Source organism: Ceratotherium simum, chromosome 22, assembly GCF_057802395.1.
Source record: "Ceratotherium simum simum isolate JZ-2026a chromosome 22, ASM5780239v1, whole genome shotgun sequence".
In the NCBI taxonomy this organism is placed as follows: domain Eukaryota; kingdom Metazoa; phylum Chordata; class Mammalia; order Perissodactyla; family Rhinocerotidae; genus Ceratotherium; species Ceratotherium simum.
In genome coordinates, this window is record NC_141921.1 from 43,552,473 (window position 1) to 43,579,258 (window position 26,786).

General features: G+C 41.6%; 1 protein-coding gene across 1 annotated transcript in view; it reads left to right on the forward strand.

The window, feature by feature from the left end:
* Window positions 1-26,786, forward strand: part of CLSTN1 (calsyntenin 1) — a 70,935-nt gene that overhangs the window by 16,101 nt on the left and 28,048 nt on the right. The window contains exon 2 of the mRNA XM_087446854.1: window positions 22,750-22,872. Within this exon, the coding sequence (XP_087302980.1) occupies window positions 22,750-22,872 (123 nt within the window). The remainder of the gene's footprint in view (window positions 1-22,749; window positions 22,873-26,786) is intronic.

Here is a 26,786-nt window from a genome sequence, read left to right on the forward strand (position 1 = left end):
TGATTGGGATTATGTTCATTCTATAGGTCAAGTTAGGAAGGACTGAGGTCTTGACAATATTGAACCTTTCTGTCCATGAACATGGAATATCTCTCCATTTATTTAGTTCTTTCTTGATATTTTTGACCAGAGTTTTGTAGTTTTCCTCATAAATTTTATACATCATTTTGTTAGATTTATACCTAAGTATTTCATTTTGGAGGATGCTAATATAAATGGTAACTTGTTTTTAATTTCATATTCGACTTGTTCATTGCTGGTCTATAGGAAAGTGAATGATTTTTGCATATTAACCTTCTAATCTGCAACTTACAATTGTTTATCAGTTCCAGGAGATTTTTTTTTTTCAGTTCTGTCAGATTTTCTATGTAAATGATCGAGTCATCTGAGAACAAAGACAGTTTTATTTCTTCCTTCCCAGTCTGTATGCCTTTTATCGTCTCATCACATTAGCTAGGATTTCCAGTACAGTGTTGAAAAGCAGCGGTGATGAGGCACATCTTTGTCTTATTTCTGATCTTAGCAGGAAAACTTTGAGTTTCTCACCATTAAGTATGATGTTAGCTGTAGGTTTTTTGTAGGTATTCTTTATCAAGTTGAGGAAGTTCCTTTTTATTCCTAGCTTGCTAAGGATTTTTTTTTTTTTAGTCAAGAATGAGTGTTGATTTTGTCAAATGCTTTTTCTGCATCTATTGATGTGATTGTGTGGTTTTTCTTCTTTCACGTGTTGAGGTGTGATGGGTTACATTAACTGATTTTCGAATGTTGAACCAGCCTTGCATACCTAGGATAAATCCAGCTTGGTCATGGTGTATAATTCTTTTTGTACATTGTTAGTTTAGATTTGCCAGTGTTTTGTTGAGGATTTTTCCACCCATGTTCATGACAGCTATTAGTCAGTAGTTTTCTTTAATATCTTTGTTTGGTTTTGGTATTAGGGTAATGCTGGCCTCAGGATGAGTTAGGAAGTATTCCCTCTGCTTCTGTTTTCTGGAGGAGATTATAGAGAATTGATATAATTTTTTTCTTAAATGTTTGATAGAATTCAGCAGTGAACCCACCTGGGAGTGGTGTTTCTGTTTTGGAAGGTTATTAATTATTGATTTAATTTTTTTATAGATATGGCCTGTTCAGATTGACTGTTTCTTGTCTGAGTTTTGGCAGATTGTGTCTTTTAAGGAATTAGTCCATTTCATCTAGGTTATCAAATTTGTGGGCGTAGAGTTGTTCAGAATATTCCTTTATTTTAATGTCCATAGAATCTGTAATGATGTCCCCTTTCATTTCTTTTTTTTTTTTTAAAGATTTTATTTATTTTATTTTTTCCCCCCAAAGCCCCAGTAGATAGTTGTATGTCATAGCTGCACATCCTTCTAGTTGCTGTATGTGGGACTCGGCCTCAGGATGGACGGAGAAGTGGTGCCTCGATGCGCACCCGGGATCCGAACCCGGGCCACCAGCATTGCAGCGCGCGCACTTAACCACCAAGCCACAGGGCCGGCCCATCCCCTTTCATTTCTGATATTAGTAAATGGTGTCTTCTCTTGCTCTGTGTCTCTTTTTTTTTGTTCTCCTGGCGAGAGGTGTATTGATTTTACTGATCTTTTCACAGAACCAGCTTTTGGTTTTGTTGATTCTTTTTTTCTTTGTTCATTTCCTGTGTTCAATTTCATTGATTTCTGCTCTAATTTTTCTCATTTCTTTTCTTCTGCTCTCTTTGGATTTAATTTGCTCTTTTTCTAGTTTCCTAAGATGGAAGCTTAGATTGTTGATTTTAGATCTGTCGTCTTTGATTTTAGATCTGTCGTCTTTTCTAATATGTACATTCAGTGCTATCAATTTCCCTCATAGCACTGCTTTTGCTGCATCCCACAAATTTTGATAAGCTGTATTTTAATTTTTGTAAGTTCAAAATATTTTTAAATTTCTCGAGATTTCTTCTTTGATCCATGTGTTATTTAGAAGTATGTTGTTTAATCTCCAAGTATTTTGGGATTTTTCAACTATCTTTCTGTCATTGATTCTAGTTTAATTCTATTGTAGTCTGAGAGAAGACATTGTATGATTTTTATTTGTTAAGGGGTGTTTTATGGCCCAGAATGTGGTCTTTCTTGGTGAATGTTCCATGTTAGCCTGAGAAGAATGTGTAATAATCTGCTGCTGTTGGATGAAGTGAAGTAGTCTGTAGATGTTAATTATATTCAGTTGATTGGTGCTCTTGAGTTCAACTGTGTCCTTACTGATGTTCTGTCTGATGGATCTGTTCATTTCTGATAGATAGATATTAAAGTCTTCAACTATAGTAGTGGATTCATCTGTTTCTCCTTGCACTTCTGTTGGTTTTTGCCTCACTTTTTTTGATGCTCTGTTGTTAGGCATATATAAATGTGGCTAATGTTAACATTTAAGGATTGTTTTGTCTTCTTGGAGAACTGACCCTTTTATCATTATGAAATGTCCTTTCTCTTTGGATAAGCTGCTTGCTCTGAAGTTGTCTATGTCTGAAATTAATATAGCTACTCTTGCTTTCTTTTGATTAATGTTAACATGGTATATACTTCTCTATCTTTCTACTTTTTCTGGGGTTTTTTTTGTGTGTGTGAGGAAGATCAGCCCTGAGCTAACATCTGCCAGTCCTCCTCTTTTTGCTGAGGAAGACTGGCCCTGGGCTAACATCCGTGCCCATCTGCCTCTCTATCCTTCTACTTTTAATCTGTATGTATCTTTATATTTAAAGTGGGTTTCTTGTGGAAAACAGATATTTGAGTCTTATTTTTTGATCCACTTGGACAATCTCTGTCTTTTAGTTGGTATATTTAGACCTTTGATGTTTAAAGTGATTATTGACGTAATTGGTTTAATATCTATTGTATTTGTTACTGTTTTCTGTTTGTTGCCCCTGTTCCTTGTCCTCTTTATGTCTTCCATACTTTTTCTGCCTTTGGTGATTTTAAGATTTTATTTATTTTATTTTTTCCCCCCAAAGCCCCAGTGGATAGTTGTGTGTCGTAGCTGCACATCCTTCTAGTTGCTGTATGTGGGACTCGGCCTCAGGATGAACGGAGAAGTGGTGCCTCGATGCGCACCCGGGATCCGAACCCGGGCCGCCAGCATCGCAGCGCGCGCACTTAACCACCAAGCCACAGGGCCGGCCCTGCCTTTGGTGATTTTAATTGAACATTTAGTATGATTCCATTTTCTCTCTTTTCTTAGCATGTCAGTTATACTTATTTTCTTACTTTTTTTAGTGGTTGCCCTAGAGTTTCCACTGTACTTTTACAGCTAATCCAAGTCCACTTTCAGATAACACTATACCACTTCATGGGTAGTGTGAGTACCTTGTAATAACAAAATATTCCTGATTCTTCCCTCTTGTCCCTTGTATCATTGCCTTCATTGTTTCACTTATGCATAAGCATACAAAAGCATACACACACACACACACACACACAAGCATACATTATCAAGTACATTGTTGATTTTATTATTTTGAACTAACTCTTATCTGTCAGATCAACTAAGAATAAGAAAAATAAAATAAAAATAATAAAAATATTTTATCTTCACTTATTCATACTCCATTGCTCTACCTTTCTTTATATAGACCTGAATTTCTGACATATAATTTTCCTTCTCTCTGAAGAACTTCTTTTAACATTTCTTACTGGCAACAAATTCCCTCAGTTTTTGTTCGTCTAAGAAAGCCTATATGTCTCCTTCACTTTTGAAGGATAATTTCACAGGGCACAGAATTCTAGGTTGGGTTTTTTTTTCCTCAACTCTTGAAATATTTCGCTGTACTCTCTTCTTGCTTGCATGGATTCTGGGAAGTTGGATGTAATTCTTATCTTTGCTCCTCTGTAAGTAAAGTATTTTTTTCTTCTGGCTTCTTTCAAGATTTTTTCTTTATCTTTGATTTTCTGCAGTTTAAATATGATATACCTAGGTGTAGTGTTCTTTTTTTTTTTTTTTGCATTTATCCTAGTTGGTGTTCTCTGAGCTTCTTGGATCTGTGGTTTGGTGACTGACATTAATTTGGGAGAAATGCTTTCATTATTGCCTCAAATATTGTTCTGTTCTTTCCTTTCTTCTTCAGATAGTCCCATTATGGATATGTTATACCTTTTGTAGTTGTCCCACACTCCTTGGATATTCTGTTCTGGTTTTTTTTCCCGGTCATTTTCTCTTTGCTTTCCAGTTTTGGACGTTTCTGTTGTCATATCCTCAAGCTCAAAGAGTGTTTCCTCAGTCGTGTCCAGTCTACTAACGAGCCCATCAAAGGCATTCTTCATTTCTGTTACAGAGTTCTTGAGCTCTAGCATTTCTTTTTTTTTTTTTTTTTTGAGGGAGATCAGCCCTGAGCTAACATCCATGCCAATCCTCCTCTTTTTGCTGAGGAAGACTGGCTCTGAGCTATTGCCAATCCTCCTCCTTTTTTTTTTCCTTCCCCAAAGCCCCAGTAGATAGTTGTATGCCATAGTTGCACATCCTTCTAGTTGCTGCATGGGGACGCGGCCTCAGCATGGCTGGAGAAGCAGCGCGTCGGCGCGCGCCTGGGATCCGAACCCCGGGCTGCCAGTAGCGGAGCGCGCGCACTTAACCGCTAAGCCACCGGGCTGGCCCCTAGCATTTCTTTTTTATTCTTTTTAGAGTTTTCATCTGTTTACATTATCCATCTGTTCTTGCATGTTGCTTACTTTTGCTGTTAAAGCTCTTAGCATATTAATCGTAGTTTTTTAAAATCCCGGGTCTGACAATTCCAACATTCCTGCCATCCGTGACTCTGGTTCTGATGCTTGTTCAGGCCCTTCAGACTGTGTTTTTGCCTTTTAGTATGCCTTGTAATTTTTTGTTGAAAGGTGGACGCATGATGTGCTGGTGAAAGGAACTGGTAGACAGGCCTTGAGTGATGGAGCAGTAAGATAGAGGAGAGGAAGTGTTCTTAGTCCTATGATGAGGTCTCAGTCTTTCTGTGAACCTGTGCCCCTGGGCTGTGAACTTCACACTGCTTCTCAGGCACTCCCCATCCTTATGTGGGACAGGATGGCTAGAGTAGGCTGGAGTTGGGTATTTCCCTTCCCCTAAGTAGGTTAGGCTCTGATAAAAGCGTAGCAGGTTAGGCTCTGGTTAAATTGTTTCTCCTGAGGGCAGGCCCTGTGAAGAAGAACAGAATACTCTAGGGTATTTCAAAAAGGTTCCTTTCCTCTCCCCCTGCTGGAAGCACAAGGGGACTTTTCTCTGATATTCACTGTGAGGAACTAGTAGGGCTCCTGGAGGTAAAACTCACAAAAGTGTAGTGGCCTCCTGATGACTGGGTACTCCTGGACTTTCTAACTCTCAGAGTTGTCTACACTGAGCCTCTAGCAATTTGTCAATTTACGGCTCTGGTTTCCTACCCAGTGCTGGTTCCCTGGGAGGCTTCTGCTCTGGTAAGTTGTGATTCTCTGTGTTCCTCTGTCTCTGCAGTTTTGGGGGCAGTGGTTTGCCCTGTGATCTCACTTCTCTGATGGATCTAAGAAGAAGAGTTGTTGATATTTCAGTTTGTTCAGCTTTTTACTTGTTAGGACGGAGTGGTGACTTCTAAGTTCCTTACATGCTGGACCAGAAACTGGAAGTTCTCAACATAACATTTTAAAGTATACAGTTAATTCAGTGGCATTTAGTACATTCACAGTGTTGTGCAACCATACCTCTGCATGGTTCCAAAACATTTCATCATCCCCAAAGAAAACCCCATACCCATTAAATAGTCACTCCCTACTCCGTCCTCCCCCCAGTTCCTGGCAACCACAAATCTGCTTTCTATCTCTCTGTATTAATTATCTGGATATTTCATGTTTATGGAATTGTACAATATAAGACCTTTTATGTCTGGCTTCTTTCACTTAGCATAATGTTTTTAAGGTTCATCCACACTGTAGCATGTATCAGTACGTCGTTCCTTTTTATGGCTGAATAGTATTCCATTGTGTGGATATACCACATTTTGTTACCCATTCATCCGTTGATGGATGTTTTGGGTTGTTTCCACTGTTAACTATCGTGAATAGTGCTGCTGTGAACGTTCATGTGAGTATTTGGTTGAGTACCTTTTTTCATTTGTTTTGGGTATATCCCTAGGAGTGCAATTATTTGGTCCTGTGGTAATTCTATGTTTGATTTATTGAGGAACCACCAAACAGTGGCTGAACTCTTTTGCATTTCCACCGGCACAGGGAGTTACCATCCTCTCCCCTCCCCACACCAGCTTTTTACATTTCAAGGTGAAGCGTCCTCTTCCTTCAGCTGTTCTTCATGTGACTTGATTTCCAGAATCTCTGCCAACTTGCCTGGGGTCTTTCTTTCTCTTTGGGTGCTCCATGGTGTAGAAACTACCTTTCAGATGGGGCAGAGGGTTTAACAGAGTTCCCCACTTAGGAGCAGAGTTGGAATGGCGTGGGCTAGCACCCCTTGTCTAAGCTTCTCAGCCGCCTTATCACACCGACTTCATTTAACCCAAACCCCCAAGTACCCTCCCACATTGGTGTTGAACCCTGCTTCTCATCTTCTAACTTGGTTCTAATGCAAATCTTTACATTCGTCTTTAGTACGTTTCATCTTGCTGCATGAGACCCGCCGCTCCATTCTGCAAAGCAGTTTTGCCTCCTGACTCCACATCTATCTGGTCATCCTAGCTTCATGTCATCCTCAAATTTGATGTAAAGGTTGAAGAGAGCCAACCAAGTATGAGCCTTTGAAACGAGAGGCTGTTCCAGGTTTCCTGGGTTCATTATTCAGCAACCTTTTGCGGTGGTTGTTAAACCTATTTAAGTCCACCTGTCTTTATTTTCATCCAGTTTCCATTGCGCCTTCTTGTTCTCAGGCACAAGGAGATGAGAGGCCTCGTCAAATGCCTTGCCACAGTTTAATACACTATTTCTAGAGTTTCAGATGAGCTGTGGTCAGTAAAGTTTTTATCACAGTGCTTGGCACTTCATAAATCGTAGCTGATGTTATTCTTCCAACTTCCTTGTGACTTTCCTAATAACCCTCTCAAAAGAGAAAATATTTAGATACCTTGTATTTGTGAATAATGTCACCAGCTCTTTGTGATTTCCTTTCCTTCTCTAAAGGCACAAAAACCAGCCTAGAGTTTTGTCCATGATCAGTGTCACACTCTGAAGCATAATTTAAAATGTCCATCTTCTTCCCATTTTGAACTGGGTATTTTATGCATTGCAAATTCCTTAAAGATCAATCATACTGTAGATTAGCAGTTCTATCTATAAGTTTTCTCAGTGTCCTGGGGTTTAAAAAACCCAAAATAACTTAGGGGAAGTATGTCCTTTTCTTCTTTGTTCGTGTCTTCCCGGTCTTGGACTTTAGTTCTTTCGTCATCATACTCATTCTGCTCTTTCTAGTACAGATATGCTTCTCGAGAGACTCAGGGGCAAAGTAAGATTGAGCCATTTCATTTTCTGTGCTTATTGTAAAAACGTTAGACATTTATTTTATAAATATGTATGAACTCTGTGTAAAAGCAGTTATCTTGCTGTCGTTAGTATTATGGGACTGTAAGTAATAAAGGAACAAAAAATAGGGGAGCGAGGACAGAATCTTGATTTTTCTGATTAGCTGTCATGGATTTATTAGACGATTCTAACCAATTTATGACAGTACTTTGGGTAGCAACAGTTAAGAACTTTGCGTTGATTGTGAATGTCCGCAGGCCTTGAATCCTGTGTGGCCTTTTCCGAACTATATATGATAAAGTTTTCCATTGTATGTGAAGGTCAGGAGACTAAAAAAACACAAGAACTTGGAAATTACCACTGGACTATTATGTTACGATTCAGCACAGCGCCCTGTCCTATTTGAATTCAAGACAAATGTGATAACGATAAGAAAGAAAAGGGCAAACCTGGCCTGTATTTTCTGATAACATTGCAAAATAGGAAATTTAAGGAAATCATGGCATGTACTTTGTTGCATAATTGGTTTTCTGATTGACTTGCATTGTAAGAGTTAATTGATAAATGGATGCATGCAATTCAGCAACTTGAAATATCCTGATAGTGGTTTGGCAGTGGATTTGCTGCTGCAATGCTATATATTTAATTCTGTAGGAAACTGCATAAAAATACATGTACTCTGAATGATTTCCACACATATAAGATATGAACTGAGAGGCATTAAAGGGCTCTGTTCTAAAAATATTTTCCCCACCAGCTTGCAGCATTCCTGCATTTCTTACCTTAGTTTCTGTTTTTATATTAAATCATTGAAGTTCTTTGCAAAATGTAGGGTGGGCACCATTCATTAGCACCCAACTCATACTGATGTCTCAGACTAGCTGGCCAGTCTTAGCAGGATTGTGAGGAATTGGAAAGTGGGAGCAGGTAATTTTTGATTTTGGTGCAAATGAAGAGATCAGGAAAGTCTGGAAGCATATACTGTGGGGGGCAGGTGTCTGCAGTGGAAACCCTGGCCTGCCGGGGAAGCTCTCGGAACCTGGTAGCAGCTCGTACAGAAAGGCAGTGGAGTGATGGTGAAGATCAAGTTCACAATTTTGCATTGTTTCAGCTGTGAGAAATGCTGTGCATTACACTTCAGAGAAGTAATAGTCATGCATGAGATGACTTTGCTTAAGGAGGGCTCTTGTGCTACAACGAGAGCAAGGAGCCAGTGGCCATAGCTGGTACCAGTTATGAGTGGGAATCTTAGAAGAGCGGAGCCAGAGACAGGCCCCCACCAAAATTGCTCAGGGCGGGTGGGGTGGGGGTGCGGTCACGGGGTGTGCAGAGGGCAAGAAAGCATGTAAGAGAGCAAAAGTGGAAATTGCCCAGCTTCTCTTATAAGAGACCTCTCCAAATGCCTCTATTCATGAGCCTTCTATGATACGGCTATTCATTGTTGGGGAGTGCGTCAGAATCTCCTAGGGAATGTTCCATTCCAAACCTGCCCAGCCCCAGGTCAGGCTGACTGACTCAGACTCCAGGGTGTGGCCCAGGAGGTGTAGTTGAGGGAGATATCTAGAAGATTCTGCCTCGCACCCCAGTTATGGAGCACTGCTGTGGTTGATGAATTGAGGCATATTCTTAGCTCTCCATGGTTTGGTCTCCCCCCCTCTGTTGGGATGCTAATTTTAGTAAGTGAAGTTTCTCCAGTTTCGCACCCCTCCTTACTGGAGATGAACATCTGAATGAGGAAGACATTTCTCAACTCCATCTCTTCCTCCCCTCTCCGCTTTTCATTCCTCCTCACAAAACTAAGTTCTGAAATGCTACTACTCAGTATTCATACATGAATAGCCACCCCCTGAAGGAACAGCTTGAGAAAAACTCAAGGACCCCCTGAGCCTCACTCGAGGGCCCAACCGTGTTGGTCAGAGAAGATCCGAGAGTTCCCTCGGGTGTCGACCTGCAAACACCATCTTTGTGCATCACCTCTGGGGTACTGTGGTATTCAGGCTAGTACCTCTTCTGTTCCCAGGGGTACTGTAGCTAAGGGCAAGGCTCCTGGCACCAGGGCTGGATTCTCTGTCCCTGGTCAGGGAGCAGGGATGGCTGAGGGTGTTCATTACCGGGACCTGAGAGGAGTCCTGTAACTCTGGGAGCACTTCCGCCTGGACCCCTCCCAGCGTTACAGCCAAATCCTGAGGGAGACCCCTTATCTCCTACAAGTTTGAGGATTGTCTGTCCTGTGCACCTCGCCCATCAGCTTCGGAACTTCTGGAAGAATCATGCAGGAGCTTTGTCCTGCATGTGACATTTGTGACATTCAGGAGAGGCTCTCAGTTAATACCTGAGATAGTTGTTCGTGAAGCTCAGGAGACTAAAGTCAATATGGAACACAGACGTTACTATTAGACTTGCTAGTTATGTTTTTGGTTGGTGCCTGGCCTGTTAACTTTATGGGGTGAACCTCAATATTGAGTAAAACAGAATTTGATTAGAAAAGTAATTGACTTCTGCACTTCATGCCAGTGAAATGCTTTCATTTGCTTACTAGAAAAGTTTGTGATTATGATACTAAGTTACTTTGGAAAATTAAATATAACTTTTAATGAAAATCTGAGTGCTAGGAAAATGAGATAATGGTAACTGAAAGGTAGCCTCTTTAAATGTTTAAAAAAACACTTTGTTGGGGGCTGGCCTGGTGGCATAGGGGTTAAATTGGTGCGCTCTGTTTCGGTGGCCCAAGTTTCACAGGTTTGGATCACTGGCGTGGACTTACGCACCACTTGTCAAGCCATGCTGCGGCAGCGTCCCACATATAAAGTGGAGGAAGATGGGCACAGATGTTAGCTCAGGGGCAATCTTCCTCAGCAAAAAGAGGAGGATTGGCACAGATGTTAGCTCAGGGCTAATCTTCCTCAAAAAGAATTTTTTTAAAGAAAGTTTAAAAAAAAGTTTGAAGAATTCTTTAAAATATACACATTTTCCTGATAATAGTGAATGAAATATGCTAACTATTGGATGGCTTAGGATCAGTTACTGTGCTGTGCCGTGAATGGTACGTACACAGAACAGATCTTCACAGACCCCTCTGTGGAATATACCTGGAACTTGTTTAAAGAAGGAAATCCTGGGACCGGCCCCGTGGCTTAGCGGTTAAGTGCGCGCACTCCGCTGCTGGCCACCCGGGTTCGGATCCCGGGCGCGCACCGACGCACCGCTTCTCCTGCCATGCTGAGGCTGCGGCCCACATACAGCAGCTAGAAGGATGTGCACCTATGACATACAACTATCTACTGGGGCTTTGGGGGGGGGGAAGGAGGAGGATTGGCAATAGATGTTATCTCAGAGCCGGTCTTCCTCAGCAAAAAGAGGAGGATTAGCATGGATGTTAGCTCAGGGCTGATCTTCCTCACAAAAAAAAAAAAAGAAGAAGGAAATCCTTATAGTGTCCATCTCTCCGTCCATCCACACATCCACCCATCCATCTATCTAGTTTCCTTTTCATCTTTCTCATAACAATGAAGTAAGAATGTTTAATAATGTAACCCCTCCTGAATAGTGTAACAGAGATGCCCACCTCTAAAATTAATGAGGGGAACAAGATGGGAGGCAACCCTCTGGGAAGTTGTTATTTTTTTATTATTCTCAATAACAGCAAATGTTTCTATCTTTATCGCTTGCACTTCTCTCCATTATTCAAAGCATACTCTATCACCTCAGCTTCAAATTAACTTACTTTCAACCTTTCTGTGTCACTAGCCTTTACATCCTTTTAAAATGCAGCAACAATGTCACACCTTATTCATATTTCCTCCCTGGTCTGTTTCCTGGGGTAGGTTGTAGGGAAGTCTCCGCAAACTGTTAAGATCTTGCTGCCAAAGACCATGAAATACAAGTAACGTTTGAGAACCACAGGCATAAGAGAATTGTAGTTTTACACTTTGATTTCCAGTGACTTTGGGGCACTAGATGAAGAGGCCAGATTTCCGAGGGTAAGTTAATAGAGATTTTCTCACCTGGACTGATTTCAGCAGGTGTCTGAAGCCCCTAAAACCTCTTGCCAAGTGTTTTCCGTGTTTTTGCAGTTTTTCCTTGTGAAAGGGCTCATGCTTTCATTAGATTCTCAGAAGAGCCCATGATCTGAAAAGGTTATGGACTTTGCTTTAGGAGGACCTGCTGCTTCAGTAACGGACCTCTAGTTATTTGTCTTTCAGGCTTGGGGATGCTGTATTTAAGCCAGATTTAATATCAGGAACATTAATTCCACTTGGCTTTTTTTTTGAATCCTAATTTTTAAAATCACATTTGAGATCATCACACCCTCATTTCTCCAAAATTGTGTTGTTACTGTTGCTGTCTCTTGCCTAATTGTGCAGCTAAATCTCTTAGAAATTCAATCTTAATGGTAAGCAAAATCCAGTGTACACAGTGTCTGGAAGGTAGTCCATGTTCAGTAAACACGTATTGTATTTGATGTTGAATATACAAAACTGGATATATTCAAGCCAGTTGAATTTTCGGGTCAAAACAGAAGTGAATTGAAATATGTTGACAAAAAGATTTTTTGATGACAATCTCAGTAAAGCTGTTAAAAAAAAGAAAAAAGAGTCCTGGGGCCCGCCTGGTGGCGTAGTGGTTAAGTTCCCACGCTCCGCTCCGGCAGTCTGGGGTTCGCAGGTTCAGATCCCAGGCCGCACCACTTATCAAACCATGCTGTGGCGGCGTCCCACATATAAAGTAGAGGAAGATGGGCACAGATGTTAGCCCAGGGCCAATCTTCCTCAGCAAAAAAGAGGAGGATTGGCAACAGATGTTAGCTCAGGGCTGATCTTCCTCAAAAAGAGTCCTCAGTAAAATATTAGCAAACCAAATCCAACAATGTTTTAAAAGAATTATATACCATGATCAAATGGGATTTATTCCATGTGCACAAGGCTGTTTCAACATTCAAAAATCAATAATCCACTATATCAACAGTTTAAAAAAGAAGAATCACATGATGTTCATTAATGCAGAAATAGCATTTGACAAAATCTAACGCCCATTCATGATAAAAACTCTCCGCAAGTTAGGAACAGAGGGGAACACCCTCAACTTGATAAAGAACATCTACAAAAAACCAACTTAGTAGACATACTTAATGGGAAAAGAAAAATTGGGAAAGTTGTGGAAACCATTAAAGCATTATTGTTTAAGGGTGATCAGTGGTTTCAAGTTTTTCTTTTCACAGCAGTAGAATTCAGTATGAAACATCACAGAGAGGTGTACTGAGTTAAATTATTTGATATAATGAAACAGATGAGTATGAATCCTGATTGGATATTTGATGATATTAAATAATAATTATGAATATTTTAGGTGAAATGCCAGTATGGTTAGTTTTAAAACATACATCTATTAGAGATGTATGTTGAAGTATTGAGGGGTGAAGTTATATGATGTCTGGGATTTGTTTCAAAATAATTGAAACTGGTGGTAGGAGTGGGAGTGTAGAAGTCAAACAGCGTTGGCCCTGTGTTAATAATTGTGGTTGAGTCATGGATACATGGGGTTCATTATTCTATTCTACTTTTGTATCTTACATAATACAAAAAAGATAAAATTACCTGATATAAAACTTGTTTGGTCACACCCATTGGATGGCTACTGTGAAAACCCAGAAAATAACAAGTGTTGGAGAGGATATGGAGAAACTGGAACCCTTGTGCACTGTTGGTGGGAATGTACAATGGTGCAGCCACCATGGAAAACAGTATGGCAGTTCCTCAAAAAATTTAAAAAAAAATTACCATGTGATCCAGCAATTCCATGTCTGGGTTTATACCCAAAAGTATTGGAAGCAGAGTCTGAAGAAGATACTTGTACACTCCTGTTCATGACGGTGTTATTCACAATAGCCAAAAGGTGGCAGCAACCCAAGTGTCCATTGATGGAAACATGGATAAATAAAATGTGGTATATACATACAGTGGACTATTACTCAGCCTGTAAAAGGAAGGAAATTCTGACACGTGCTACAACATGGATGAACCTTGAGGACATTACACTAAGTGAAATAAACCAGTCACAAAAGGACGAATACCCACTTATCTGAGGTATCTAGAATAGTCAAATTCATAGAGACAGAAAGTAGAATAGTGGTTGCCAGGGGCTGGAGTGAGGGGGAGTGGAGAATTATTGTTTAATAGGGACAGAGTATCAGTTTTGCAAGATGAAAAGAGTTAGGGAAGATGGATGGTGGTGATGGTTGCACAACAGTATGATTGTGCTTAATACCACTGAACTCCACACCTTAGGAATGGTTAAGGTGGTAAATTTTATGTTGTGTGTTTTGCCACAATTAAAAAAAACTTGTTTGGAATTTGGAGGACTAATTAGAGGGCCCCTTTAAGCTTTGAAAAGTAGGAATTATAGAGTGATTTTGCTCCCTAGGAATTACTTTGCAGAATGTGCTTAACATTAATATTTTAATCAGCTGTTAACATACAGAGACTGTTTTATTCACCATCGTTTCCTCAGCACCTAGAAGACTTCCTGGGGCTCAGTAAAGATGGATAAATGGATATATGGATGGATGGAGGGAGGGGAGGGAAGGATAGTTGGGTGGGTGGGTGCATGGATGGATGGATGGATGGATGGATGGAAGGAGGGAAAAAGAAGGAAGCCCCTTCTCCTGGATTCTCCTCAGCCCTGTCGTCCCTCCTTGACTTTCAGTCCTGGATGGGAACAGCTGCCCCATCAGCCATGTGCTGCGGAAGCCTGGACACTAAACCACAATCTTAATCTGGCACTAAACCACAATCTTAATCTGGCTCTTTACCGTTTCTCATCCTGCCCTGCAGCCGTGGACTTTATCTTGTTCCCTGATTCCATTCTTGCCCCGTTCTGTCACGTCCACCCTGAGGCCGATGGTCTTCCTTTGTATGTAGCATCAGGTCTCTCCCTTGCTTCCTCCTTCTTTGCCTCCCCCACTTTGCATTTAGGGTGCAGTTTGAACTTAGGAGAAGGGCATCCGAGGCTCCTCCTCATTCCACGCTTGCTTACTTGGGGGTCTCATCTCGTGATGCTCCCCGCTACGCGGAACCATGGGTGTCTCTTCAGTCCCTTCGAGCTTGGCTGACGGTGAGCCCACACTGCAGTGACAACTTTTGGTCAGATCTCAGTGCCTGCCCTTGTCCAGGGCCAGTTTGAGTGCCCAGCCAGGTGACCTTCCCCAGCAGGTCACCGGTCTCACCTTCTATAAAATGGCAGTGTTTATTGACACGTGGTGCTACGTGTAGCAGAATGCGGTAGGTGAAATGCTTGTCATGTGAAAAGTGAATAAACACAGAAAACGTTTCATTGTACCATCAAAAAGATTAGTTGCTTGTTTGCTTAATTTAAGAATTTATACTGAAATGTGATTGTATTTTAAATATGAACTTCACATTGATGTAATACATATCAGTTATAAAGTTGGCTATTTTGAAGTCTACAAATGATTTTAATGTGGAAAACCTTGGTTTTCCTTAAGGAGGAGGATCTATCAGTGGTTTTCAAGGGACTTGGGGAGAACGTTTGCCCCCAGGGCATGTTTGGCAACTTCTGGAGACATTTTAGGTCACAAGTGGGACAGGGTGCTACTGGCATCTGGTGGATGGAGGCCAGGGATGCTGCTAAACATCCTGTGATGGATGCACAGGACAGCCCCACAACTAAAAATCATCTGGCCCAGAATGCCAGTAGTGCTGAGGTTGAGAAACCCTGATCTAAATAATATATAGGTTTTTCCAGCACTTCAAAATTAAATTTAGGATTGTGATGAAGAAGCCCTTAACCCTGTGCTTATAGAATTTGTCTAGAGATTCTTTGGAAGTGTTCAGTTTTAGAAAAAATTAAGTGTAATTAAAAAATGTATCTTACAAATTAGAGGAAACTGTTGCTGCATTAACCAAAACCATGGCTGGGAATATCCTCAGCTGAAAAGGAGAGCTGTTGCGTATAAATTTCACGTGGTATTGGTTGATGAGAAAGTTTCCTCTTTTGTTAAAAAAAAGTGCCAGGTTTTTTGTTTGCTTTTTGTTTTACACTTAACAGTATCACTCTGTATACTACTACTTCTGTCTTTTGCTGAATAAAGGAGAGAGATAAGGCCCTTACAGGGTCTGAGACTGTAGGGATGTCCTTTAGCTGTAGGGTGTATTTGGGAAGATGATGATACGGAGGTCGTCACGGGAATGCCTCCTGAGTCTCCTTAGCTCTGGTCTCTGCCCTCGCCGTTATTTCTAAAACATAGCTCTTGCTTTTCATTAACTTAACTCATATTTGATATAGCATGCTCTTCACTTACATTATTTTTTTTGCTTAAGGAAGATTGTCCCTGAGCTAACATCTGTGCCAGTCTTCCTCAGTTTTGTATGTGGGATTCCTCCACAGCATGGTCTGATGAAGGCTGAGTAGGTCCACGCCCAGGATCGAACCTTGAACCCCAGGCTGCCAAAGTGGAGCGCGCGAACTTAACTGCTACACCGCCAGGCCGGCCCTTCACTTACATTATTCATAATCCTCAAAACGAGGCTGTAGGAGGTAGTCCCATTCCTGACCTACGATGCAGAAGTAGGCTCGAGGTAGTTAAATAATCTGCCCCCCGTTACGGAGCAAGTCAGAACCAGAGTTCGTTTATTAACCAAGTTCTGCCTGAACCCAAGCTTCCTGCCCGTTCTACCAGACTGCACTGCTTAAAACTTTTAACAGTTTCTTGCTGCCTGAAGATTAAGAGCTCACTCGTGCAGCACGGAAGAGGGGTGCCCCCAGGTGACCTGAGATACAGGTGCAGCCTCTCTGCAGCTGCACCTCCTTGCTCGCTCAGAGCATTTACCATGTGTTATCACAGCCTGGCCAGTCCCAGGATGAGCCCTGTCCATTCTTCCTTTGTACCTTATGTGTATTTTTCTTCTGTTTAAAATACTCCTTCAAAAGGATGCCCCTGGGAGGTCTCCACTTGGGCTTCTGTGCTGCCTGCAGTTATCTCAGATATTTCCAGCACTCTCTTCCAGACACATGGTAGAATTGCACTTCCCCGCCCTGGAGAATTCAGGTGGGGCCATGTGACTAATTCTGGCCCATGAGTTAGGAGCAAAAGTGACTTGAGTCCCTTCTGAGTGGGAGGCTCAGCTCCTGCTAGGAGACCCTCCGAGTTCCCCCTCCTTCCCTCTGGCAGGGGCCATGTTTGAGATGGTGGCTACTTGGTCTTGTTGGTCTCTGCTGACTGACGAAGTTTTTTGCCACACTTCAGACACACTTTAATTATAGCCACATCACTTTAGAGTGTAGATGGTTGTTGATATGTTTGTGGTCTCTGACAGATTGAGTCTTGATTCCCCAAGAGCCCAGCACCTTGCAGTGTGCTTATGCACCGCGTATTCAGGACAGATTTCTTGGAACAAACTTAGTGGCGATGTGAAGCTAAAAGGACCTTTGACATTAAGGTGGTTTGAAGGACCAGGGATGGTCTGATGTAAATAAGAATTTATGACTGAGGACAGTACTTAGTGTCCACGAGAATGTACACCTTTTTATATTTTGATTTTGGAACTATATGAATATTTTACTTATTTCAAATTTTTTGAGAAAAAAATACCAGCTGAAGATTTTATACTTACATAGTTTAAGACACTTTTCTATGTGTATCTTCTTTAACAAAGGGCATACTAACACTGATTACATTCTGCTCCTTTAGTAAGTAAAGAGCTAGATTTTTAAATCAAAGCCTGTTAATTTGCAGCATGCAATCAAAGGCACCTCTCGCCACCTAGTGGCAGTGTTTCTTAGTTGCAGATTCTTTTGATGGACCAAGGTTAAAAGTTGAATCTGCGGACAAAACATGTAACATCATCTAAGATTCACCAATGAAATGCGTACAGCATCTTAAAACATTCATTTGTCGTTATTTATTATTATGTCATTATTGATGTGACCGATATGACCCGCCTAGGTGTTCTGGAATGAGAAGGCGCACATATCAAATTCTCTTTTGAAAGCAGTGGATTTCTCTTTATAGAAATAAATCAAGGGAACTGTTTGTGGTGCTGGGTTGATGTCAAGGCCACTGCACACGGGCTTTGGAGCCAACTTGCGGGGGTCTCTGACTTGGGTGACCTGAACTAGGGGCCAGTCTCTCTTTTACCCACAGAGTTGGGATATACTAGGGAGGCATAAGTTTTATATTTAAAGTTAACCCTGGAGTTGACTACTGTATTCTTTTCATCTTGATTAAGTCAGTGGCAATTTCTAATGATGAAAATCTACCACAACCACAAAAACTGTGTCCTAAAATAATAGGCGTGTAGCCTGGATACAGCGTACGTGTACAGAAGGTCTGAGCCCCAGTTTTGCTTTTCTGTGATTTTAATTAATACCATGCAATTAAAAATTTAGTTGGCTTTTTTTATGATCTAGAATGTGATGAAATGAATCAGGTAACGACTCTCAACATGGGTGACATGTTCCTAGTCTTATGGCCAGTAGTCTCTTGTCTTTATTTGTGATTTTTTAGGATGATTACAGAAACATCAGTCACTTGTTCCTGTAAATATTTTATAATGCCAATTGAATGTGATGAAATATTAAAAATATCATTTATTAAATATTTAAAAGTTCAGTCTTTGGAACTGGCCACATCTCTTCATTCTACTGCCAGCTTAAAGGAGCAATTTAGAAATTGTGAATTATAAAATTAGAATACTGGGAAAAAATAAAAGAACTAGGAATATAGCTGTAACATTATTTTTCACCTTGAAGCATTAGCCGTTTTCATCTGCAGGCGTCTCCATTAGAGTAGCAGAAACACACACTTTATGCTACTACTCATCACAGGTTTTCTGCAGTTTGCTTTGCCTAGTGTTTTTATATTCCTACTGAGTTAAATGAATAAATTCACTTAGTTTAAGTCTCAGGAGTTTTGTGGACTCACATATTGGAATAATCTTCAGTTTTATTTGCTATGCTTATAATTTTGTTAATAAAACCTTAAATATGAAAACACATTGGAATCAAGTATTGCTGTTAATGGTACATTGTTAATAGTAAATGGAATAGCTTCTGTGTTCTGAAATGAGAGATTAGTGACAAACAATGAAGGTTTTCGAGCACTTGCTTTAGAATGGCCTGTTTATCTGTGTAACGTCTGTAACTCCAGATGTATAACATATATGTCATGGCATGGTTTAACGAGATGTTGAGAGAGGGTGGGGAGTTTCAGCAATTAGGTAAAACATTCAACCTGAGTGCAAAGTGAGGTTACTTATATCTGTGCTCACTGGAGGCTCCCAGACCGAAGGCTGCAGCACACCGTGAGGCTCGCGCAAAGCACTCCGCCAGTTAACTGCCCACTGTCCTGGGGAGTATTTCTGAAGGAGAAGAGCAGGTGGACCATAACCATCTGAATTCTCTTCTTTACCGAATCTCCTGTCCCAGGAGCAGCTTTTATGAGGAAAGAAGGTGTTTTCCAAAGGCGCTTTACATTTTTGGTTTTGATGGTCTGGGTTTGGTTTCATATTAGTTCCCTCAACAATCTAACCATAGCTCACCCTTCCAGACAGATCCCTCAGTATTTTGATGCATGAGATGCCTCCAGATTCTCTAGTCTGCCTGCCAGAACATGCATCTGCCAGAAACAAAAAATAAAAAACACCCTCCCAGTGTCTAAAACACCAAATCATACCTGGTTTTCAATTCTCGGCACCAAAACTATCTTCTCTGTGAGAGGATTTACAAACGAGGGCACTGATTTTATTTGTGCTCTATCTGCGGTTCCTTATATACTCCCTCGTTTACCAGATAGCTCCTGAGGAATGAGATGCTAAGCGCAGTTCTGGGTGCTGAGAATGAGCAGAGAACACAAGGACACGCCCTCCTGGAATCGGTGTTTTTGTATGTGTGTGTGTGGAGGAGAGGTGACAGCAACACAACAGCATCTTGTGGCATGTACTGAGTACCAGACACTGTCCTCAGCATTTTACACATGGCTGGTTTGGTCACACAACAACCTATGAGGGTGGGTACTGTTGCTCTCCCCATTTACGGATGAGGAAACTGAGGCCCAGGGAGGAAGACAGCCCCTCTGTCCAGGGCTGGCACTGCTGCCCTTTCTCTGCCCAGGGTGGCGATGAGGAGCAGAAGAAAAGGAAAAGAGGAGGTGCGAGTGAGGGAGATTAGCTGAGGAGGGAACGTTTGGACAGAGACCTGAAGCGAGGTGACAAGTCCCCTGAGACTGTTATTGGGGAGTTTGAGCCATCAGAGCTGTTTAATAAGATGTTACCTGCCTTGTTCTCATTCTCTAGAGGCTGCATGACGTGTAATAATTCGGCATGTTTCTTTTTGTGTGTGTGAAAGGAAGATCAGCCCTGAGCTAACATCCATGCCAATCCTCCTCTTTTTGCTGGGGAAGACTGGCCCTGGGCTAACATCTGTGCCCCTCTTCCTCCACTTTATATGGGACACCGCCACAGCATGGCCTGACAAGTGGTGCCTCGGTGCGCGCCCAGCATCCGAACCCGGACCGCCACCAGTGGAGCTCGAGCACTTAACCACTACGCCACGGGGCCAGCCCCTAATTCAGTATGTTGACTGCAGGCATAGGGATGAGAAACCCGGCTGTCTTCTGTTAAGCCAGACAGTAAAAAGACTTGCAAAAACGTAAAACATTGCCACGCTTCTTAGTAAACTTTGTTTTTAAAAAATATAGTTATTTGCATAAAATATTATTTTTGTTAACTTATAATAGGTTTGTTTTTTAAAATGATTAATAAATATTAAAACTTTTCATGGTTTTAATTTCCAGTACAGTAAATACTAATTGATCGATCAGTCCATCTCACGTAAACAAAAGCTGTTTGGGGTCCTCAATAACTTTGATGTAAACAGGTTCTGGTCACTGTTGAGCAGAATCACTCCAGCTGCCGTGAGAAGGATGCACGCAGGAGGGCAAGCATGAGGTTGGTCACTCGGCTCTTGTAATCGTCTAGGTGAGCAGCAGAGATGGGGAGATGGCTGCGACTGGATTTATTTTGTGTGCGTCTGTATTTTTCACAAATTGTGGTAAAATACAGAACATAAAATTTCCCATTGTAACCGTCTTTAAGTGTACAATTCAGTAGTAAGTACATTCATTCATATTGTTGTGCAGCCAATGCCTAGAACTCTCTTCATCTTACACAACCGGAACTCTGTACCAATGAAACAACAGCCCCCCCGGGGGTCTGGATTGACTTTGAAAGTGAAGGCCAAAGGACTCGCTGTTGGTTTGCTGCGCATGCGTAGATGCCTGGTACATGCGTCGTTAGAGAGATGGTAGATTTTTCTCCCTTGCAGACATGGGCCTTCACATGACTTCTCTAGGATTTCATAGGGGAGCACACCTGTCCTCCAGCACGCCCGCCCCGTTGAAGTACATGCAGGTGAGGCCCAGGTGCCTCTGGTCCTCACGCCCTCCTGTCCTCCCATAATGGGCATCACGTGACAGCAAAAAAAAGTGTTTTCACATCGTGGTAACATTGTATTAAAGATGGTTAAACATTTAAATTTTTTTGTGTGTGTGAGGAAGATCAGCCCTGAGCTAACATCCATGTCAATCTTCCTCTTTTTGCTGAGGAAGACCAGCCCTGAGCTAACATCTGTTGCCAATCTTCCTCCTTTTTTTCCCCTTTTTCTCCCCAAAGCCCCAGTAGACAGTTGTATGTCATAGTTGCACATGCTTCTAGTTGCTATATGTGGGACGCCGCCTCAGCATGGCGGGACAAGTGGTGCGTCGGTGCACGCCTGGGATCCCAACTTGGGCCACCAGTAGCGGAGTGCGAGCACTTAACCACTAAGCCACGGGGCCAGCCCCTAAACATTTAAATTTAACTTTAGAACTGACACTCACGGAAAAGAATCTGGGTAGTTCATTCAACAGAGGCACCAACTGCTTGGAAATAAAGTTTTACACCATTCCTTTTAATCAGATCAACTTAATTGAATCATTCCATGGTTAATACATGTCCTGAGGTTATAATGTGAGTGCTCATGAGGTGGAATAAAGGGAAAATGAAAAGGTTCCAGCTGTGAAATGAGCCCAGATGTGCCAGAGGACATAACTTGGAGAGGGTCTCAAATAGACCCCCTGGGAACCACGCCCCGGGGAAAACAAAATGGATAGAAACTAAGGGGTAAGCGGACGCCAGCACAGCAGTTCTTACCTTAAAAACAAAAGTAGCCATTCTGGTGCCCAATTGAGAAGGAAAAACATCACTTCTTCCATTATCCACCCCAGTCCTGTGGAGTTTGGGGGTGTCCCTGGTTTACACAGGAGGAAATTGAGATTAAGACGTCAGTTACAGGCTCAAGGTCACACATCGAATAATAGAGGGGAGCTGGACCCTGACCCCAAGTGTGTTATTCTTAAACACTTTTCAGAAATTTTGCACTTAGTTTTCTTTTAATACCTTATAGTTGTAATTTTATATTTATAAATCTTATTTGTTTTGCATCTTTGTATTTCTGTTTGTAATGTCAATTTTAAATATGTAATATTGTATTGTTATTGTCATAAACAAATAACATGTTTCTTTGTAACTTTTCTGGGATAGGCTGAAAAAAGAGTATGAATTTGTCTACAGCCATCAGTCTTCTTTTAATTTCTAAACCAATTTATTTCTTATTGCTAGTTACTTTGTGGACTCAGATAATTTCTGCATTACTTACTCTAGAACTTAAGAGTTTCATCCCCTTTGGGTCTTGATACCAAACTTTGCAACAAAGAATGCAAGTGTTGCCTTCCAGATACAAGTGTTGCCTTCCAGACTAATGAGAGTTTTATTATTTTTGTGTGTAAGGATGATTAGCCCTGAGATAACATCTGTTGCCAATCTTCGTGTGTGTGTGTGTGTGTGTGTGTGTGTGTGTGTGTGTGTGTGTGTGTGTGTGTGTGTGTGTGTGTGTGTGTGTGTGTGTGTGTGTGTGTGTGTGTGTGTGTGTGTGTGTGTGTGTGTGTGTGTGTGTGTGTGTGTGGAAGATTAGCCCTGAGCTAACATCTGTTGCCCATCTTCCTCTATTTTATATGGGACGCCATCACAGCATGGCTTGACAAGTGGTGCATGGGTGCACGCCCGGGATCCAAACTTGTGAACCCCTGGCCACTGAAGCAGAGCTTGAGCACTTAACTGCTATGCCGCAGGGCTGGCCCTGAGAGTTTTATTATTTTAATGATAGATATAGGTCTTCAAAAGCAGTTGAGTTTAAAATAGTAATTCTAACCTTGTCTGTTTCCTTTCTTTCTCTTTTGTAAACACAGTTAACAAGCACAAGCCGTGGCTTGAGCCCACTTATCATGGCATAGTTACAGAAAACGACAATGCAGTGCTCCTCGACCCTCCGCTGATTGCCCTGGATAAAGATGCACCTCTGCATTTTGCAGGTACGTACATGGTTTTTATTCACTGTTGATAAATCTGGACTGGGTGAGAAGCACTTCTCACACATTCCATTTGGATTGTTTCTGAGCCTTTCTGAAAATGTCTTGATAGCTAAGGGTTGTTTGTGGCTCCTGTGTACCACGATTTTTCCTTTTAATATTAATGGTTGAGATACCTGACCAAAAAAAAGCCTGTACTGCTTGTTGAAAAGCAAACCATGTAATTGCATCATTATATTCCTTTCCTGATGTAACCAGAAGAGAACATCTAGACCAGTGTGTCTCAAACCTTAGTGTTCACACAGCGTCCCTGAGGATCCGGTTGAAATATAAATATGGATACCGTGGGTCTGGGGGGACCTGAGATTCTGCCCTTCTAACCTGTTCCCTGGTGCTGCGGATCCTCGAGTGGGAAGGATCTAGGTAATTACAGCTCAAGATTTTCCTTGCACTATGTAGTCACCTGAAGTTAATAGGTAACCTGAAGAGACTTATTTGAAAACATGGAGCAGTCTTTATAGAGGAATCCTTTTGGCTTAGATTTTACTTGTAATACGTTTTTAACGTGAGTCACTTCATGAGATTGTAACCTAAGTGTTTCTAGAGATGACTGTAGGATTGCCTTGGAGATTTTCTACTTTACCAGCATTTAATAGCACTTTCCAACTCAGAGCTGTTTTTGCTTTACATCGCGACCTGAGTAACTTCCTTAACGGTTAGAGAAAGTGCTACTTCACCCTTTCTTTGCCTCAGAGTCAAAACTGACATTGTGAAGTTAATTTTTAAAGAGTAGTTTTTGCTTGATATTTTTCCAGAACAAAATTTCTCATATTAAATGTGTTTTGTTTGCCTTGAGACAAATAAGAAAAATTCAATTAACTCGTGTAGCTCATGTCACACATTAATTTTACTCTGGTCAATTGAGGGAAATGAACATGAGGTTGTTTCTGAAGAGCTGTTTAAAAAATGAATTTGTTCTTCATTCTGTTCAAGTGCCACATCCGATTTTCAGGAAAGCAACCTGCGAACCAACTTGTGCTATTTAACTCAGTGGAAGAGACAGACGTTTCCAATTAGTTTTACTTGCTTATTGATTTTTAGAGAGAAATCCAATTAGATGGACAGTAGAGGAAGCAGTCCATGCTGTCACTACACACGTGGTATTTGTCTACCAGCTGAGGCGATGTTTTTTCCTCCCTAAATCTAAAATCATTTTTAGCATTGCATACTGGTTTCCTCTGTAACTAACTAGATTTTTGGGTATTTGTGTACACAGACACACACACACACAGACACACACATACCATATGTACCATATTTGGTTATTATGTACAGTTTCACCTTATGAATGACGTTTAATGCTGTGTAAATAACTTTAATAGGATTATCTAGCTTATGTTTTTGAGTGGACTTACACATTTCTGATGTTTCATGCATTTATCCATTCATCAGTTGATGGGCGTCAGGATTGTTGCCACTTTGTGACGATTATGATTTTTTTTTTTTTGTGAGGAAGATCAGCCCTGAGCTAACATCCATGCTAATCCTCCTCTTTTTGCTGAGGAAGACCGGCTCTGAGCTAACATCTATTGCCAATCCTCCTCCTTTTTTTTCCCCCAAAGCCCCAATAGATAGTTGTATGTCATAGTTGCACATCCTTCTAGTTGCTGTGTGTGGGACGCGGCCTCAGCATGGCCAGAGAAGCAGTGCGTCGGTGCGCGCCCGGGATCTGAACCCGGGCCAGCAGTAGCAGAGCGCGAGCACTTAACCGCTAAGCCACTGGGCTGGCCCAAGTGACGATTATGATTAATGCTGCTGTGAACATTTGTGTACAAGTCTGTGTATGCACGTAGGCTTTCAGCTCTCTTGGGTATACACCTAAGAGTGGAACTGATGCTCATATGCTCTTGACTAAAGCGTGGTACTCATCCTCCTGCCCAAGAAGCGATCAGCTGCATGACAGAGGGAAGGGAGCACCTCCCTCCACCTCTGCCTCCCTCCTTCCTCTTCTGTTGCCATGGTACCGATCCAGCCACAACTCAGAGCACTGCCCCCATGAGGCTGTAGCAGACAGGTACATCAGGAACACAGACCCTAGAGCCAGCCGGCCTGTGCTTGAATCCTGGCTCTGCCATTTTATTGGCTGTGTGGCCTTCGGCAAATTACCTAACATCTCTGTGCCTTAGTTTCATCATTTGTAAAATGAGGATCATAATGTCACATACCTCATAGGGTTTGGGGACTATTAGCTTATTTATTTATAAATATGAAGAGCTTAAAGCAAAGCCTGGTACATAGTAAGTGCTATGTACATTATTTGCTACTGCTGCTAGTAATAGAATCTTTAAAAAATATTTTTACTTAATATTCTGAGAAATATTTTTCCATCTTTCCATAATAGTCTTCACAGTGTTCCTTTTTCTCACAGTTTCTTAAATAATTTTTTGGGTAAGGCAGAGGCCAGATCTGGAGCCTTAGTTTGATCTTAGATTGGTTTTGTAATGATATTGAATTTAATCTCGCACCATGATGATGATGGTGGTGGTGGCAACAGCATCTCACATTTAGTGAGCTCTTACAGTGTGGCAGAGGTTGTTCTAAGGGCTTTACACGGATTACTATATCTGATTCTTCCCAACCATCCCATGAGGTAGGTACTCTCGCATCCCCATTTTCCAGATGAGAAAACAGGCTCAGAGCATGTCTGTCAGCAGTATGACTACCTGGTTCTCCATTTAATCCCCAGTACCTAGACCAGCACCTGGGATGAGTCCACGCTCCATAATATTTGTGGAAGGAGTGAGTGAGTTTGCCCAAGATCACACAGCTCACAAATGATGGAGCTGCCTTCGAGCCAGGCGGTCTGACTCCAGGATGAATTTGTAGGTTCGCTGTCAGCTCTCATGACATTATCTTTAAAACACTGTAAACATTCTGATTCATAGTCTTATCCCGTCACAGGACGAGTGTGTGGGTAATCACCGGAGATTACTTGTCAAAGCTCTGAAATAAATACATGCATGATGGTGGAAGCTTAGTCACCGAAGTGCATTGTAAATTGTCACTCATCAGAAATTTTTTTTTTTATGAGGAAGATCAGCCCTGAGCTAACATCCATGCTAATCCTCCTCTTTTTGCTGAGGAAGACCGGCTCTGAGCTAACATCTATTGCCAATCCTCCTCCTTTTTTTCCCCCCAAAGCCCCAGTAGATAGTTGTATGTCATAGTTGCACATCCTTCTAGTTGCTGTATGTGGGACGTGGCCTCAGCATGGCCGGAGAAGCGGTGCGTCGGTGCACGCACAGATCCGAACCCGGGCCACCAGCAGCGGAGCGCATGCACTTAACCGCTAAGCCACGGGGCCGGCCCGCTCATCAGAAATTCATGTTGCATGTACAGGCTCCAGCCCAGATGCTTTTCTTGTGGTGAAACTAAGAGAATAAAGTCTTGGTATCTGTCAGGTATTTTAGGAAATTAGAATGACTCAATTCCTTATCCAACCCCCTTTCTTTAACCTGCTACAAGCCTGAGTGGATGTGGGTAAGAAAATGTATTCTACATTTTATGGATTTAATGGGGAGTTGAAAGCTTGGACTACTTAGGCCACGTTGTTGCGGTTTTCATAATGATTCCTTCTTTGCTGCCTGTATCAGAGGCCTGAGGTCCCCCACCCTTTTTAAAAGCTCTTCTCTTTAGTAGGTGATTTCATTCCAGCATTCTTTTTCCTGCCTTCCCAGACTGAGTACGGATATTTTACAAGATTAAACAATTACGATATGAACAGAATCTAAAAGAAATTTCAGGGCAAGAATAGTAACTTTATTTTCCTTGTTATTTAATTAGAACCAACTCAGATCTAGGATACATGTGTCCATATTCTTTGTGACTTATGTGACTCATGTGCCGTGAGGATGGCC